Consider the following 16,599-nt stretch of genomic DNA (forward strand, 5'->3'; position numbering starts at 1 on the left):
GGATCTCTGGGCCATTGGAAGGAAGGCTTGAGGCACCTGCATGAGGCTAGGAATGTAAGCCTGGTTTAGGGAGGGGAAATAAATGCAGTTAAGGGCCTTGGGGAAATGGCGCCTGAACTGTTGGAATCCAGCCAAAGGCTCCTCAGCCATTTGTGGTCTGGTTTGCCAGTCTGAGATGTAGATTGTCGTTGGTCAATTTTTTCTATAAAGGGCCAAGTAGTAGATAAATATTTTTGGTTTTTTAAGCCATGCAGTCTCTGTCACAAGAACTTTGAAAGACAGGTGACAAACTGCATTAGCTCCCAGGGCAAGGTTTGCCAACCCTGATCTACTCTGTTCTTTGCTTCTAAACACACACTGTCTAGTCATCTGGGCCTCTTGGCAAATGTGCTGGGCCAGATGCAGCCAAGCTTTGTGTCAGACCTTTCTGTTCTGTGCTGTGGTCCCTAGTAATGAACCAGTCCAGGTGCGCATCAGACTCTGAAGTTGACACAGAGATGAGCTTGTTTTAACTCCATAATTTGCATTTCTTGTCAGTTGGAGTTCTCTCAACATTCCATGAATATTTTCCCTGTTGAAAGTTCCAACAAAGACAGAAGAAAGGCAGATCCAAAGTCACATCTGTATCTTTTTAAATTAATGAACACTACCTGTATGCCTTATTTTTGGTACTATCACAAAGAGAAGCAAATTCCTGCTTACTTTCTAGTAGGGGAGTAACATGCAGACTGATGGCAGTTTGAAACATTTCCTTCCCATGTGTGTGTCTGTGTTCGTGTCTGCCCTGTGTCTACACATGTGTGTCTGCGTGTGGGTGGGTGTGTGTGGACCTGCCCCCAGGAGAGGTGTCTGTAAAGTCAGTTCTCTTCTCTCCTGTAGGGTGGATATGCAGCCTACAGATATGCACAGCCTGCTACTGCAACCGCAGCCACCGCTGCTGCCGCCGCTGCCGCCGCTTACAGCGACGGGTACGTACAGAGCCTGAGGGAACCGCACCAGCCTCGGCACCACCTCCTCTTCCTCTTCTCCTTTCCAGAGCAGTGCTGTCTCCCGGGCCTCCTGCCAGCCCACTTTTCATGGCCTCTGTGTGCCAAAGCATGAGCCCCTGACTCCTTCAGGTTCTTTTTCTACTTGAGTTGCAACTACAGTCTCCCTCTTCCTCATTTCCAACTCCCTCCTTTCCTTTTAGAGAAGAATTTAAGAATTTTTCAGTTATTGAGTTCAAGGGTAAGAAATAGAAAGGTTTTTTCCATTCTGCCAGTTTTCCTGAAAGCAGTCCAAGTCAAGTACCTTGCCCGTCTTTACACAGCACACCCTTGACTTGTTTAGCTCGCAGGCTTTACTGCCACTCTCTGATTGTGCTTCTTTCTTCCAGTTACGGCAGGGTATACACAGCCGACCCCTACCATGCCCTTGCCCCTGCCGCTAGCTATGGAGTTGGCGCTGTGGTAAGTTCATTTATCTTTTTATATAAACTGTTTTAGTCCTTCTAACATCTACCCACAAATTGTAAAAGATCTAGGGAAGTAGTGTCAAAGCCACTTAGGTCTCTGGAAATTTACCCTCTTTATCTGTGTGCTGCAGGACCAGCCACATGGCCTCTAACAACTGCAGGAAAGAATGGATGGTGACAGTCTGCCCTGAGAGGAATAAGGGAATGGATTGATGTTTCATGTTGGTTCTAATGTTGAGTACAAACTGGTGGTGTAGCTTTATTGATAGGCATTGGCAGTCTTGGGAACCTAAAGCTCTCAGTTTTTGCAGTAAGCTTTCCAAAAAGCTTAATGTGTATAATTTTTCGGTTGCAGATGCCAAAAGATGTCTCTGCTATTCTTAGCCTTCTGGTAGATAGTACTAGGAATTGCCAAGTAAACAATTTATGAGAATATGTTATCAATAACAGTTCTGGCAAAACATGGTGTTTCGTGGAAGTACAGAGGCCCATAGAGGCTCCATTCTAACCCAGGACCCCTCACAGTATCTTGTGTTGGCCTGAACACCTACTGTGCCACCAGTTGGGATACACTGGCTTTGGCAGAGAGAGAGGCCATTCCATGGATATACTGCTGATGCCAAGCACTCTCCAGTCCAGTGGGTATCTAGGCAATGCCTTTGGACACGGGTGCAGTTACCTGACAGGGAGGCAGAGTGAAGTGTAAAAGTTAAGGCATAAAAGCTGTCATTTCTCACACTGAATTCCTACTTGTACAAGTTTGGGGAAGGAAGAAATGGGGTCCTCCGGACTGTGTGTTTAGAACTGAGGTAGAGATGACAATATGAAGATAGAGGTGGAAGGTTCTGAGGTTTTATTTAGTGCCAGATGAAAAACTCATATACTAAAAGAATGACCCTAGGAAAAATATATTCCTGAGGAACTTCTCATTGGAAGACACAAACCAGCCAGGTACAGTGGCACACACTTGGAATCCCAACTAAATTGGGAGGCTGAGGCAGGAGGATCATAAGTTCAAGGCCAGCCTGGGCAATGTAGTAAGGCTCTGTCTCAAAAAATAAAAAAGGCTGGGGATGTAGCTCAAAGGCAAAAGTACTGGGTTCAATCCCCAGTACTGTAGGAGAAAGAGAGAGAGATGCCATTAGATAAATCCATTTGATAAAGTTTAAAGAAAGAGCCTCGTGGCCAGTCGCAGTGGTGCGCCCCTGTAATCCCTGTGGCTCGGGAGGCTAAAACAGGAGGATCGTGAGTTCGAAGCCAGCCTCAGCAATGGCGAGGCACTAAGCAATTCAATGAGACCCTGTCTCTAAGTAAAATACAAAATACGGCTGGAGATTTGGCTCAGTCAGTGGTTGAGTGCCCCTGAATTTAATTCCCAGTACAAAAAAAAAAAGAGAGAGAGAAAGAAAGAAACAACCTCATGGTATATAGTTGTACAGTTGGCTCTTTGGTATCTGTGGGTTCCATTTCCATACAGTCAACCATAATATTGGAGGGGCAGGAATTGTGTCTGTACTGAACGTGTATGAACTTTTTAAAAAATTATTATTATTCTCTAAATAATATAGTATAACAATGACTTTCACAGCATTTATATTGCATTGATTATTGTAAGTAATGTAGAAGGAGGGAGTGTGTGGGTATATGCAAATGCTAAGCTATTTTATATAAGCAACTGGAGCATGCACAGATTTTGGTATCCAGGGGTAGTCCTTGAATTAGTCCCCCACAGACACCAGAAGGACAACTATAATTTATAGATTATAGAGGAAGTGGACTTTATTAGTTAAAAATTGACTTAAGTTTGAATGCAACATCTCAAACAGGATGTTGCCACGAATGCTAGAGATGGTAGTCAGAAGGACATGTGCCCTGGAAGGTGCCATGGGGCAGGCAGGCGCTGCAGTCTGTTTTCAGTCAGGACTGTGGTCGTGCGTTGAGGTAGACAGACTTGGATTCAGAAAAATCACACTATTTTCAGAACTAGTTTCAAGCTGGATTATGTTTCCTTTCTTTGCTGATTCATGTAAATAATGCAGTAAACTGACCTCACACTCTCCCGGAGACCAGGAGCTCAGCAGCTCAGCCATGATCAGGCCGGGTTCTAGTTAGAGCACCTGGAACCAGAAGTGTCTTCCTGACTTGCTGCCCAGGCAGCGCTGGCCAGCTACTCTGAAGCTACCAAGGAAGTGGTTTGCCTGGTCCCTTTTCAGGACATGTGTCTTCATTTTTAATGCTTCTGTCATCAACCTTTTAATTATTTTTATGTCTTTAATTATTGCAGGCGAGTTTATACCGAGGTGGCTACAGCCGATTTGCCCCCTACTGAAGTGACGTGAGACCCCTGCAAATGGGACAGCCCCCCAGTTCATGAGGCCTGGCTATTGCAATATTTACTAGTAGAGGAACTCTATAGCAAGATGAAGAGGAAAAACAAACAAACAAACAAAAAAAAAAAACAAAAAAAAGAGAGAATACTTTTTTATACCTCACTATGTTCTTTGAATATGTATTTTTTTCTTTTAAATTTCTGCCTTTAATTCTTTTGTTCCAAAGATTGTGCATTTTTTTCTTTTTTTTTTTTTCTTTTTTTTTTTAACTGTGGTAAAAAAAAAAAAAAAAAATAATGCATTTTCATGTCTGTATGTCCGTGCTTAGCTTATTCTATCAATCACGGAAGAGGCAGTTAAGAGGAAGGAGAGACATTAGGAGCTGATAAATGCATCTGATCAGAAATCAGCAGACAGGATTACCAAAGTATCTGGTGCTGAGTGAATGGGGGACAAGCAGAAGTAGAAGAGATCTTTCTGCAACAGTATATATTCTTCTGGTCTTCTGAATTTCTGGTCTTTAGCAGGCAGTTCTGATTGGCTGTGGCTGGAATCCACATGCCGCTAGATAGGAATTTGTGCTTGCAAAGCAGGAGAATTAAAAAGACGCTTTCCTCTCCTCTTCCCTCCTGTCTTCTCCATCCTTTTTACAATCATCTTCCATGCACAGGCTGAGACAGTTGGCATAGTTTTTGGAATTATAGTATCGGTATTTCCAAACATGCTCTCAGACTGTGGATAATAAACACCTCATTAGGAAACTGATCTCAGAATGAACTCTGGAGTACAAAAAAGCTCTGGAGTATGAAAAAGCTCATTTTCCTGTCCTGTAACCTGGCAGGACTTCCTGCTGGGCTTCCTTCCCTTTAATTGAACCACAGCTGAGCTCATCTATTCTTTTATTAACATGCTGCTCCCATGTCCTCAAGATTCAGGAATTTAGGACCCAGGGACAGAAGAATGAATAGCCAGTGGCCAGATTTCCCCAGGTATCTGGGCACAGCTTGAGGATGAGAAGTACACATTGTGAAGAGCCATTAAAGAGGGTGCAGAAGAGAAAAGGCATGTTAGAAGGTCTGAGAGTCCTTGTCTTTTTCTTGCATCAGAAAGTCAGTACAAACAAAAGGATAAAAAAAACAAAGATTTGTTGGGGAAAGATAAGGCACCAAGCCCCTGGGTTGGCTGTCCCTGGATGTTTTGGTGATAAGGACATAGAGGGCAGTCAGAGACACTTTGTACTTGCTCCAAAGCCATAGGAATTTTCATCTTCCACAGCCTCTGTGAGTCACCTCTCTATCCACAGACACCAGCTCCCATGGCCATCTCACCCAGCTTCTCATTACCCTCCAAAGACACCAGCTGAAAGCCTGGTCCATTTGGTGTAGTTAACACTACAGGACACAAATTCAGACCCCACAATGGAAGGAGGGTGACATGGCCGTGGTCTTCCTGCAGAGCCCTGGAGGGAGTCCCTGTTGTTGCTGCCTGGCTTCAGTCTTACACCACCAAGGCAGGGAGGAGTGACTCTCTCCGAGCCCCTAGGTGTGACATAGACAAGCATCCTCCGGTGTTTCCAGAATGAGGCATTAGGAAATGGAACAGCACCGTCTGCTAGGCTCCCTGGCCGGTACTAGGGTGATCTTGCACCCAAGGGATGGTACTAGGGTGATCTTGCACCCAAGGGATGGCTGCTAAAGGGAGTCATTCAGAGACATGGCGCTTCTGCTTTGTCAGGTTTGTCTTGGCTTGTATTCTGACTCCCGCCTCCACATGTGTTCTTGGCTAATAACCAATTCGTGTCCTTGAATTGAAATGGCTGACATGTGACAGCATCAGGCAGTCTTTGTGAGCAGAGTGACATGTCAGGGAGGGCCCTGGCCTGTTGTGTGTGACACAGATCTTCTCCCCTCAGCTCTTCTCCCTGGAACCTTGACAGTGGCCGAGAGGCTATGCCTGGAACCGGAGATCTCGGTGTGGTCACTGATTCTGGGGGAGCACGTAGGGTAGGGACAGACTGCCCGGTCCATTGGCCATGTATAGGATCCCTCCCCTCAAGCCAAAGCTTGGTTTGTTGCTGTTAGGACAGTTTTTGTTATATGTATATAAATATTTCAGTTAGAGGAAGGGGGGATGGGATCTGGGGCTTTCACAGTTCCAGGGAATGAGGGCAGGGAGGGCTTTTCTTTCTTTTGCTTTCCTTTTGAGGAGAACTTTTGCTGACTAAAGAAAAAGAAACTTGGGGTCCTGTTCAGTAAGGGCCATTCTTGCAAGCTGGCAAGCCACTTAGCCCCGTGGAGACTAGGCCACATCCTGAATGGTTGTATCCACAGCAGGGCAGGGAAACAGGGGAATGGGTTTAAGAATGTGTTTCTTCTTTGTTCCCAGACAGAAATAAGGATGATGGGCCAGGTAGAGAAGGCAGCTCCCCCTACCCTGTCAGGAGAGGCAGGCGCTGGAGGTGAGGGACTGTGTGCACTTCAGCTCAGCTGGTTCTGGCTGAGGCCCCGAGGCAAGCTCGGCTTTCCAGTGGGTTCTGCCGCACTTCCCGGATGCTGTCCGAAGCCCATCGCTGCTGCTCCAGCTCCCTTTTCTAAAAAAGATTACACAGAGTTCTGCTTTTCATGGAAGGGTCTTTGGTTTTCAGGGCCAACACTGGGAACTGGGGTTTTGCTCAGCATCTAGACGACAGTGTCACCCTCCCACCAACTTCTGAGCTACAGTCGCTTCGTCAGAGGCAGGTTGCCCAGAGCAGCAGAGCTGGTGTGTTCCTGGACTCTAGTTCTCAGTGGATTCAGAAAAAGAGCAGTTTGGCATTTTGTGAGTTTGTTTGAGGGTGCTGGTCGATAATTCCAAAAAACCTTAGTTAGGCCAGCTCACAGTATGTGAATGAGTTTTTTCAGCTTTTCTGTAGTTCACCACCTGGACTTTCTACACTAAGCATCTTACTCATAGAAGCTTTTAAGCACTACACCTCTTTAAGGTCACCTCTTTTAAGGAGACCTCTAGTGTGACCTTTATCTGACTGTCCTTCTCTCAGCCCAGAGAACTGGCCCTAGGTCTTTTCCAGAATTTCTTGTGTATGTTGAACTCCCACGAACTCGGATCCACCATCATGATCATCTTTAAGGCTCTCAGGTTTTAACAAAACCTACTATCACACCATCCTCCAGCTGCCTCAGTCTCAATTGAGCCAATATACTTTCTTTCCTTGAAAAAGAAGGGGACTGGGGCTCGGCTCTTAGTTTAAGGGGAGCTAGTGGAGATCTAGTCGGTAGACACCAACCAGCGCAGCTTTCCCTCAAACGTGGACTCCTCAGGGGCTGACCTGCTCTTAGCTTAGGTTGTGCTTTACTAGAGATGTAGCAGATAAGTTGGGCATCGCCATCATCCTGTAACTAGTCAACTTCCTTACACGGGGATGGAAGCAACCCCCAAGATATGCACGAAAGGCACAAGGAACCCCCTTCCCTTTGGCGGGACAACAAGACCGCAGAGGGAGTCTGGAAAGCACTGGCCTTGGAGGAGGGAGGGGAAGCTGCTGGGACCTTTCCCCTGTCACCCAGTTCAGCCTGGCTCTCTGCTGCCTACAGCCCTCTAGCACAGTAACATTTGCAGAATTGCAGATTTTTCCCCCAGATATTAGGAGGAAAGGGACTTTGGGGGTGGGGGGTGGGGAAGGGGTTGTGGTGTTTTAAAAGCATAAGTTACCTGTTTGCACTGTTTTAAAATAGGAAAAAAATAGTGGGCGAGGTGAACATCAGATGTAAACTTGTGTGTTTTTATTTTGTCATGCTCTTGAGAATGTCTGACATTTGTAGTATACACCAGTGACACTTGATTCTCTGTTGCATAAGACACTCTATTTTTTTGGAAATGTTACTGTCCGAAAGCCTCTCCCCTCCCTTCTTTCCCGTGCACTTCCTTTGACCCTTGCTGTACTGATCAGCCAGGCAAAGCCATCCGTGAGCTAGAGTGAAACAGGGCCCTTTCCAAGCAGGCTCTGGGTGTCCCAAGCCAGTATGTGCCCTCTGGGTGACTGAGTGTGGCAGAGTCCCTGGCACTTTGTTTTGATAGTAGGCTCCCAGACCAGACTGCCGCAAGTGACCCCTTTCTCAGTGAGGGGTCAGCAGCCAGGAGCCAGGAGCCTGGGGTGAGTGAAGTATTGCCTTGGCTGTGGGAGCCGAGTTCTTATCCTCGTTACCGAAACTGTAGCCAGTTACAGTTTACTCAGGAAAACGGTAGATCAATTCAGCCATGGTAGTGCTGGTTGGCAGGGATTGGTAACCGAGAGAACCGCTCTTCAGCCAAAACCCAGACCTTGCCTGTCAGGAGACTGCCAGATGGGGGTTGGGGCTCTGTTTCTGGCAGGTGTATTCGTGCTGGTGTTGGGAGGGCGCCACCACCCCCGCAAGCAGAAAGGGAAGAGCGATTCTCTTTCCCTCCCTTCCCCCACCCATCACCATCACCAGAGTCCCAGGGGCTATATGAGGTTTGAATTCTTCAAAAAACTGTTTTTGGTTTGTTTTTTTCCGGGGACTGATAAGTGCTTTAAGCCATGTCCATACCCACCCAGACCCCAGTGCAGTCATCCTCTGGTGTTTTCTGTTGACAGTGTTCTGTATGTGCGGTCTTGTTTTGGCAGCTCATTTTGGCTGTAGTATATATATAAATATATATATATATATAATCTCGAGTGATGAATTGATCCTCTTTTTTCCCTAAGGGACATGGATTTTTTTTTTCCTTGTGTTATCATTCTGCTTGTGAATAGCTGGAGCCAACCCGGGGCTGACGCACATAAGCTAGGGCTGCACGTGAGGAGAGAGCCAGCGGAGTGTCCTTGTCCCCAGCAGGGTGGCCTCCCTGAGGCGCTGAGCTTTTGAGTCCAAATCTTTGCAAGGCTCAAAACACTGCAGAACCTCTCCTCTCCTCCCCACGCCCATGGCAGGGACTGGGCCAGCCCAGCGTGCAGGTCTCCAGCCCCTCCCGTCGCCATGGCAGAACAGGTACCTTTGGGGCATGGGGGCATCCCATGGGATGCTTGTACAATTGACACCTAGCCTTCTCTCCTTCCCCTCCTGGCCTCCCCCAAAATCACTCCCTAGGACACCCGAGCTGCTTGCCCAGGGTCCTGTTTCCCTGCTAACTCCAGAGAAGCATCCCAGGGCTTTGTGACAGTCTCTAATTCCCGTCCCTTCTTGTTAAGAATCATATTGTATAGTAGCTTTCAGACCATACAGTATTCATTGGGTTACTCCTATTATTATCAAGTAGCTGGAATTGTGAAGGTCGGAGTAGTTAGATCTTTAGCTTTTATTCCTTATTTTTTTGTATTACTCTCCATGTGTATAAATTATTGATCATGTTGCTGGCTTTTATAAACTCTAAGCGAAGGAGGAGCACTGCCTCAGCCTTTGCAAATGGTAATGAAGCACTGTTTTTAAATAAAAGAGAGAAACACCATTCTTTGGCGTATGTCTCTTGGTCCTCTTTCCCTGATGCCTGCACCCGAGACTCAGATGTGCCCTGCATTTGACTCTCTAAGATGGAGAAAAAGAAGAAGGAAAACAGAGACTTCTCATGGAAGACCTGAGTGGTCATCAGCTGGAGGTAGATGAGGCAGCCGCTGGGGTCTGAGCTGAGCCCCGGCTCCACTGAGGTTCTGGAGCCCCCTCCCTCCCCGTTTCCTCCCTCCTTCACTACCTCGTGAGCTCCATCTGCCTGACCTCTTGGGGGTCTGCCTCTCACACCAGCCTCATGCCTGTTTCCCCATCTTCCTGCTGCACCTTTCCTTCTTCCTGTGCCTTCCTTGCCATCCCTCTAGTCCAGGCTTCTCAGCCAGTGACAGCGAAGGTGTGACATTCCCAGTTTCCCTTCTCCATAGACCTGCAACTCCTTCAACCCCTTAAGTCCCAAGTTTTCAATCCTGCAAATATTTCAGTGAAATTGACACAGGTCCATTAAAATAGGTTATGAATCAGTCTAGAGCTTTCTATATAATTTGTTATCAATAACATTAATGATATTCAATGTGAATGTTATCACTAATCATATACCTGCTATTTTCTCAAAATAGAACTCTAAACACATGACCATTTATTTCAAAGTTACCATAAGTCGTGTATTTGTTGTCCAATTTAAGTTTTATTAAGTGTTTCATAAATGGGACGATGAACTTAATGGGTTAATTCACCCTGCCAGGGTATCGCGGATCCCACTTCATGGAGACAGTGGGGGCCTTCAGATAGGATCTCCCTGAATGAACTTTTGCCACCAGCTCTGTAAACCTCCTTGTGTTCCACCCATTCTGATGGCGGGGCCTTCACCTCGCAGGTGGCCCCCTTCCCTGTTTTCTGTGCCTGCTCCCTACCACGCTTTGCCATCTTCTCTTGCGTAGTTGGCCTTTTCATTTCTAGAGTCCCATTAGCATTTAATCATGCTCAAATCTTCTTGAACATGTTTTAATTTGTTTTCAAGATCCCCAGTTCTCCTTCCTGGCACATTTCTGGAAGTTTCTGACTTGCCCTTCAGCCTGCTGCCCCTGCCTTCTGCCTCCAGTGTGGGGAGCAGCCCCTGTGATGACAGCTGACACTCTATCCAAATTGCATGGCTGCAGAGTCCTCCTGGGCCCTTTCTCTCATATGTCAGACAACCAAGTGGTGAGGAAGGCCACCGCTGAGGCCTCAGGCCTGCTGTGCCCTGAGTCGGGAAGCCCTTTGTCAGACCTGGGCTTCTAGGAGGAAGCATCAGATCCGGTACCTATGGTGTCGCCACTCACAAGTCGAGGAAGCCGAAGCACAGACTGTCGTGCCCACTAGCTGGGTAACGTATAAACAACAGAATTTCATTCTCACGGTGCCAGAGGCCAGTAAGTCCAAGGTCAGGGTACTGCAGACTCTGTGTCTGGCAAAGGCCCATTTCCTGGATCCACAGTCCATGGTGGGAAGAGGCCGGCCAGCCCTCATGTTATGAGGCCCATTCCCAGGGCCATTCACCAGGGCATACCTAGTGACCTAATTAACTCCCAAAGGCCCTACTTCATATTGGGGTAAGGATTTCAACATACAAATTGCAAGGGGACAAATGTCGATGCTGCAGCAGTCCCCTAGGTCAGTAAGTGGAACAATTGCAGTAACTATGTTAAAGCAATAGGAAAAAGAGAAAATGGTGTAAAGGAGAAGAGGAAGGGAGTGCCTTGCTACAGGGGCTGTGGTCCCACCTTCATCTTGCACAGGAGAGGCCAGTTTCCACTGTGACATTCTTCCACCTGAGCCACGCCTGTCCGAGCAGCCCACCTCCATACCTTAGACACTCCTGAACCCCAGGACACTCACCAGGCTCCTCATCTTGAGTCCTCGGGGTGAATAGTGGCCTCCACTCTGGCCCTCCCTCCTTCCCCACCTGCCCTCCGTCATCGAGACAGGTGCTTCTCCTGCCTCCTTCCACCTTAGGTCCTCCCCCCAGGCTGTGGCTCTGCCTTGAGGCCACACCCAGCTGTCATCCTTGCACCCTGGGATTCTGCCTGCCCCTCGGAAGACCCTGACTCACCCCCATCCCCCACCCTCTTGGATTCCCTTCATAGCAGTCTGAAGGGCCGTGGCGTTACCCGGCCCACTGAAGTGTCTGCTTCTTGTTCCACTGGGTCTAATGGTGAGGAGCGGGCTTCAGGTGGGTTAATGTGCCACCTCCCCCCAGCAGCCCACTCTCCACACTCCCACCTGATTCCCCTAAAAGCCATTTGCCAGTACTGTCTGTCTCCTCGAAACCCCGTCTTCCACAATCTGAACTCCAAACGCCATATGGCACGGGCCACCTTGCCCACCTTCTTACAGGCTCTGCCATGTCCCCAGGTCCATTCCCACACAAGCTGTGCCTTCCCTCCCCCACCCTGCCATCTGCAAGGCCCAGTTCAGGTGTCACTTCTTGGCCTCAGTCCCCTCCTGCCCTCCTTGGTTCTTCAGCACTTGTATTCCCCGGGGCGCATCTGAACTGACCTTCTCTGGCATGTGCTGTGCTCTTGACTGGAACTCCCTCCAGGTACGTCATTCCTCCTGCTTTGGCAGGCTATAACGATGATGTTTTTTGTTGTTCAAATTCAGATCAGCTGGCATCCAGCCAGCTGTTTCACAGAGACATCAGTTACCAAGTGACCTACAGCCATGTTATTGGTGCCTTTTCAAAATACAACCTGAAAAAAATGGAACTTCCAGTTAGGGAAGTTAGGTGATGGTGTCCATGTCTTCCCCCAACCTGGATGAGCCTCGGAAGAGCAGGGGCCTGACTGATCACGTCCAGAATCCTCAACCTCCCAGGGGCACCTGCTGGAGCTCCCTAATATAAATACACTGAAGGTTCCCCCAAAGTAAGTCTTGAACACAGCTGAGGGCACCCCAGGTAGAGGCAGAGTGTGCATCTGAGATGAAACCACACACAAGTCCCAGAGGTTCAATTTAAAACATAAGGTGACTGCACGCTTTTTGCGGGGGCGGGGGGCGGGAGGAGTACCAGGGATTGAACTCGGGGGCACTCGACTACTGAGCCACATCCCAGCCTAATTTTTTATTTTGTTTAGAGACAGGGTCTCACTGAGTGGCTTAGCACCTCACTGTTGCTGAAACTGGCTTTGAACTTGCGATCCTCCTGCCCCAGCCTCCCGAGCCGCTGAGATTACAGGCGTGGGTCACTGTTCCTGGCGATCGCACGTGTTTTGAGATAAGGGTCCCGTGGTGCCTCTGCAAGAGGCACTTGGGAGCAGCCCACCTCTACACTTTCCCAAGCTACCACAGAGCTTGTGAAGACAACCAGTGATGTATGTTTGGGCTTGGGGAGGGAGGACTGTCTGGGAAGGAGTCCCTGCAGGACCTCTGCTCTCTCTCCACCACAGAAGCCACTTGCACTTGGCCAAGTCTCTGCCTCTTTGCCCACAGCCTCGCCATCTGAGACATGTGAGGCTAGAATAGATGTTCTGTGGGATCCTCCCAGTGTAGAAGTACTGATTCCATAGCGTTGATAACAGAATTCATCTCTCCAGGTGAAAATCACCACTAAACAAGTGCTCAGTCCCTGCCCTGAGATGAGGGCCATGCCTTCCATCCACTGGAGCAGAGTCCCTTCTTCCTGGAGCACATGCACTGCAGGCACCCTGAGCCCCTCAGGAAGCCCACAGGAGCAAGCACGCTGACACTTTCACCAGTGGAACCAGTGCTGGCACCCGCTGGGCATAGTGGTGCACACCTGTAATCCCAGCAGCTAAGGAGGCTGAGGCCAGAGGATCAAAGCCAGCCTCAGCAACTTATCGAGGCCCTATGAACTCAGTGAGACCTGTCTCTAAATAAAATACAAAATAGGCTGGGATGTGGCTCAGTGGTCGAGGGCCCCTGAATTCAATCCCCAGTAACCCTCCAAAAAACAAAAACAAAAATAGCTGGCACTCTGCAGTAGCTTGTCAGGTCAACGATGCCTCAGTTTTGGAAACTACTGGAAAGTACTTTGGAGCCTCTCAGCCAGAGAATCTCATTTACACACCCAGATGCACACCCAGAAGAGGACCAGACTCACCTGGCCCAAGTGGTACCTTTACCTCTGGATTGTGGGAAAAGGCCAAAGATGATCCCAAGGTGCCTGCCTAGAAGTCACCATGCTCAGTGAGTTGGGGACCCTGACATTTTCTCCAGGGTTCCTGAAGGTTAAGAACAGAAAAACGCTTTGTTTTCGAACCAGGGATGAAGCCCAGGGTGCTTTCTCGATGAGCAACATCCCCAGTCCTTTTGATTTTGATTTTGAGACAGAGTCTCACTAAGTTTGTTGTTGAGGGTCCCTCCGAATTGCTGGGCGCGGCCTCGAATTTGCCATCATCTCTCTGTCAGCCTCCAGAGTCACTGGGATTCCAGGCATGTACCACTGAGCCTGGCCAGAAAAGCTCATCTTAAAGCAGCTGGGATCAGTGTCCTTACACAGGCCCATCGGCTGTAGCAAGGTTCCACCTGGCGCTGTGATGGCCTGGGCTGGGGGAGGACGTGGGAGCTCTCTGTACCTGCCTTGCAGTTTCACTCTAAACACATAGCCTACTGTTCTGATGTAGAGGAGGGGCAGCTCAACTGTCGTGGGCTGGTGGGAACAGTCAAGGCACCTGGGTCGGAGGGGCCCCCCGGCCCCCCCCCCTCCCCCTCCCATTGTCTCCTTCTCTGGGGAAGCCTCCTGCTATCTGGGAGCAAAGCTCTCAAAGGCACTTTCCAGTTCTGGCTCCACCCACTTTCCAGGCTTACAATTAGTACTGAAGAGCCCAGGCTGCTGGGCCTTAGAGACTACCCCCAGGCAGCAAGCCCACCACAGCAGGACCATGTCTGCTCGTTCACCACCACGACCCAGAACACCGCTAAAATCTGAGAAAAGCAAGTGTGTGGGTCTCTGCCAGCCCTTCTGATCCCTGTGCTCCCACTCACCCTTTCCTCCCCCCAGTTTTCCCATGGGGCTGTTTCTCTGACCCTCTGTCCCGGAGCTCTCTGCAGCACAATTGGGTTTTTGCCACACTGGGCTCTAGGAGGTATTATTTGGACCCCCTGAGGCCAGGATTCTGCTCTGCTCTGCTCAGCTCTGGGTCTGCCCAAATCTGCCGAGGGCTATCAGGCATCCCTCTGTAAGTGGGCCCTACCACACCTGCTGTGAGCAGTTACAGGATCTATGTGATCCTGTAAGTCCTATGTAAGGACTTAAAAAGTTAATATGTGGCTGGATGCAGTGGTGCATGCCTGTAATCCCAGAGACTCAGTAGGCTGAGGCAGGAGGATCACAAGTTTGAGGCTAGCCTCAGTAACTTAGTGACACCCTGTCTCAAAATAAAAAGGGCTGGGTGTAGCTTACAGGTAGAGCACTAAGTTCAATATGTAAAGAGTATGGACCATAATCTCAAAGACCCATCCCCAAATACCAGGATCACAAGTCCTGAAGGATTAAAATTGTGAAACATCAAAACTCTAAAATATAATCCTGGAAAAATATTTTTTTAGTTCTTTTAAATATAATTAATATCTACAGTTTTTAAAAGGGATTTATTTGGGGCTGGAGTTGCAGCTCAGGGCACTGGCCTAGCATGTGCGAGGCCCTGGGTTCAATCCTCAGCACCACATAAAAATAAATAAATAAAATAAAGGTATTGTGGCCAACTACAACTAAAAAATATTAAATAAAAAGGGATTTATTTGAAAGACAAAAACACTATAGAACACTTCATAGGCACATTACACAATAAAATAGGCAACAATATCAAATGTGTTTTGGACAGCACACTCAGATATGCTCACAGCAGTTGTGTGGGTCTAACAGCCATGAGCAGAAGAAACCGTATCCATAAAGAAGGAGGTCCAACAGCAAAACTTAGAACCGGTGTTGCTGTAGCTGGAGTTGTGCGCCCCCAGCTTTATAACTGTGGTCGTTCTGAAGCACTGAGATAGGCAACCTAAATCTTGAGCTGGACCAAAAACTGCAATGGATCAACACGCCATATGCAGTCCCCAAAGAACCGAGATGTGGAGAAGTTTTATCTTTGAAAAATACAAATAAAGGGCAGCTCTTCATTCGCTGAGGAGGTGTCAACATTTATATCTACTTATATAGTGTTATGAAGTCAGTGCTGTGATAATGCACTTCATAGTTGAATTTGCAAAAAAAAAATGCATAAAATGAATTAAAGCTCTCTAAAAGTCTCTCAACAATTTCTACCTCCAGTGTTGGAAATGATGCCAAAATAAAATACAGGCCAGGTGCAGTGGCACACACCTGTGATCCCAACAGCTGGGGAGGCCAAGGTAGAGGGATCCTGAGTTCAAAACCAGCCTTAGCAACAGTGAGGCGCTAAGCAACTGTCTCTAAAAAAAAAATACAAAACAGGGCTGGGATGTGGCTCAGTGGTCCAGAGCCCCTGAGTTCAATCCCCAGTACCAAAAAAATTAAGAAGAAGAAATATATAGCATAGCCAATTGTAAAAAATAATGCTGACAATTTAAAATAATAGAGGAAAACAAGAAGGAGAAGAAGAAGGAACCAAAACTAAAAAGAAAATTGGACATTTGAGGAGATGTGTAGAGAGATGGGTCATGGACAGCTGCACTGAGGCTCAGGAGACGGGGCTGGCCCTTGTTCACAGTCAGTATTCGAAACCTCACATTGTGAGGAAGAGCTTCTTTCTTTTTAGGTACAGCTTCCCTTGGAGAGCACGTTCACAAGCGGGTCCCATATAGTGCTTCTGCTTCTCTCTTGGAAATTCTTCTGATTCTGTCTCAGTGAACATGAGCTCCTTGTTATTAAATTTTCCCATCTTCTGGGCCATGGTCCCATGTTGTTTGGGGGACACAGAAATACATCCACTTGCACTCATGCCCAAACCCCGACCAGCACCACTTCCAAGTGTTTTCTTATCCTACACAACCTTCTCCCACCTCCAGCAACTTCTCTGGCTTCTTGCAGCCAATGCTGCTTGATTGTTAAAAGCTCCTGGAATTTCTGCTGGAAGGAGGGCCAATGCAGAAAAATAAAACATTTTTTTTCTTTTCTTCGTTTTTGGTGCTGCGGATGGAACTTAAATTTATTGTAAACACCTTGAAAGTCGATTTATGGAGACTTTGTCACACCTAGGTCTTGGTTCGGGGGTTTCACTGAAATACATGTTCTTCTGCACAGGTCAGCAATCTTCCACTATGCATTTTTTCCAGGTATTCTTACATGAAGAAATGGCTAAGTTCTAGAATTTTTTAATCCAACAGGGGCATGAATTGTATATTTGACTTTTTAAAAAATGGGGACAGTTTCAGAAGTGACATG

The 16,599-nt window shown here is 47.8% G+C and overlaps 1 protein-coding gene across 25 annotated transcripts in view; it reads left to right on the forward strand.

Annotated features, from left to right (window-relative positions):
* The window catches only part of Rbfox2 (RNA binding fox-1 homolog 2), a 279,806-nt gene extending 270,560 nt beyond the window's left edge, over window positions 1-9,246 (forward strand). For 23 of the 25 annotated variants that reach the window (XM_077798399.1, XM_026410192.2, XM_026410191.2 and 20 more), the window contains 3 exons: window positions 880-968; window positions 1,376-1,448; window positions 3,738-9,246. In XM_077798399.1, coding sequence (XP_077654525.1) covers window positions 880-968; window positions 1,376-1,448; window positions 3,738-3,792 — 217 coding nt within the window. In that variant the 3' untranslated portion in view covers window positions 3,793-9,246. Of the gene's footprint in view, window positions 1-879; window positions 969-1,375; window positions 1,449-3,737 lie in introns of those variants that run through there. The other 2 variants (XM_026410199.2, XM_026410202.2) reach the window with 2 other exon arrangements.
* The last annotated feature ends 7,353 nt before the right edge of the window (window positions 9,247-16,599 follow it).

Source organism: Urocitellus parryii, chromosome 5 (genome assembly GCF_045843805.1).
Source record: "Urocitellus parryii isolate mUroPar1 chromosome 5, mUroPar1.hap1, whole genome shotgun sequence".
NCBI classification, from domain to species: domain Eukaryota; kingdom Metazoa; phylum Chordata; class Mammalia; order Rodentia; family Sciuridae; genus Urocitellus; species Urocitellus parryii.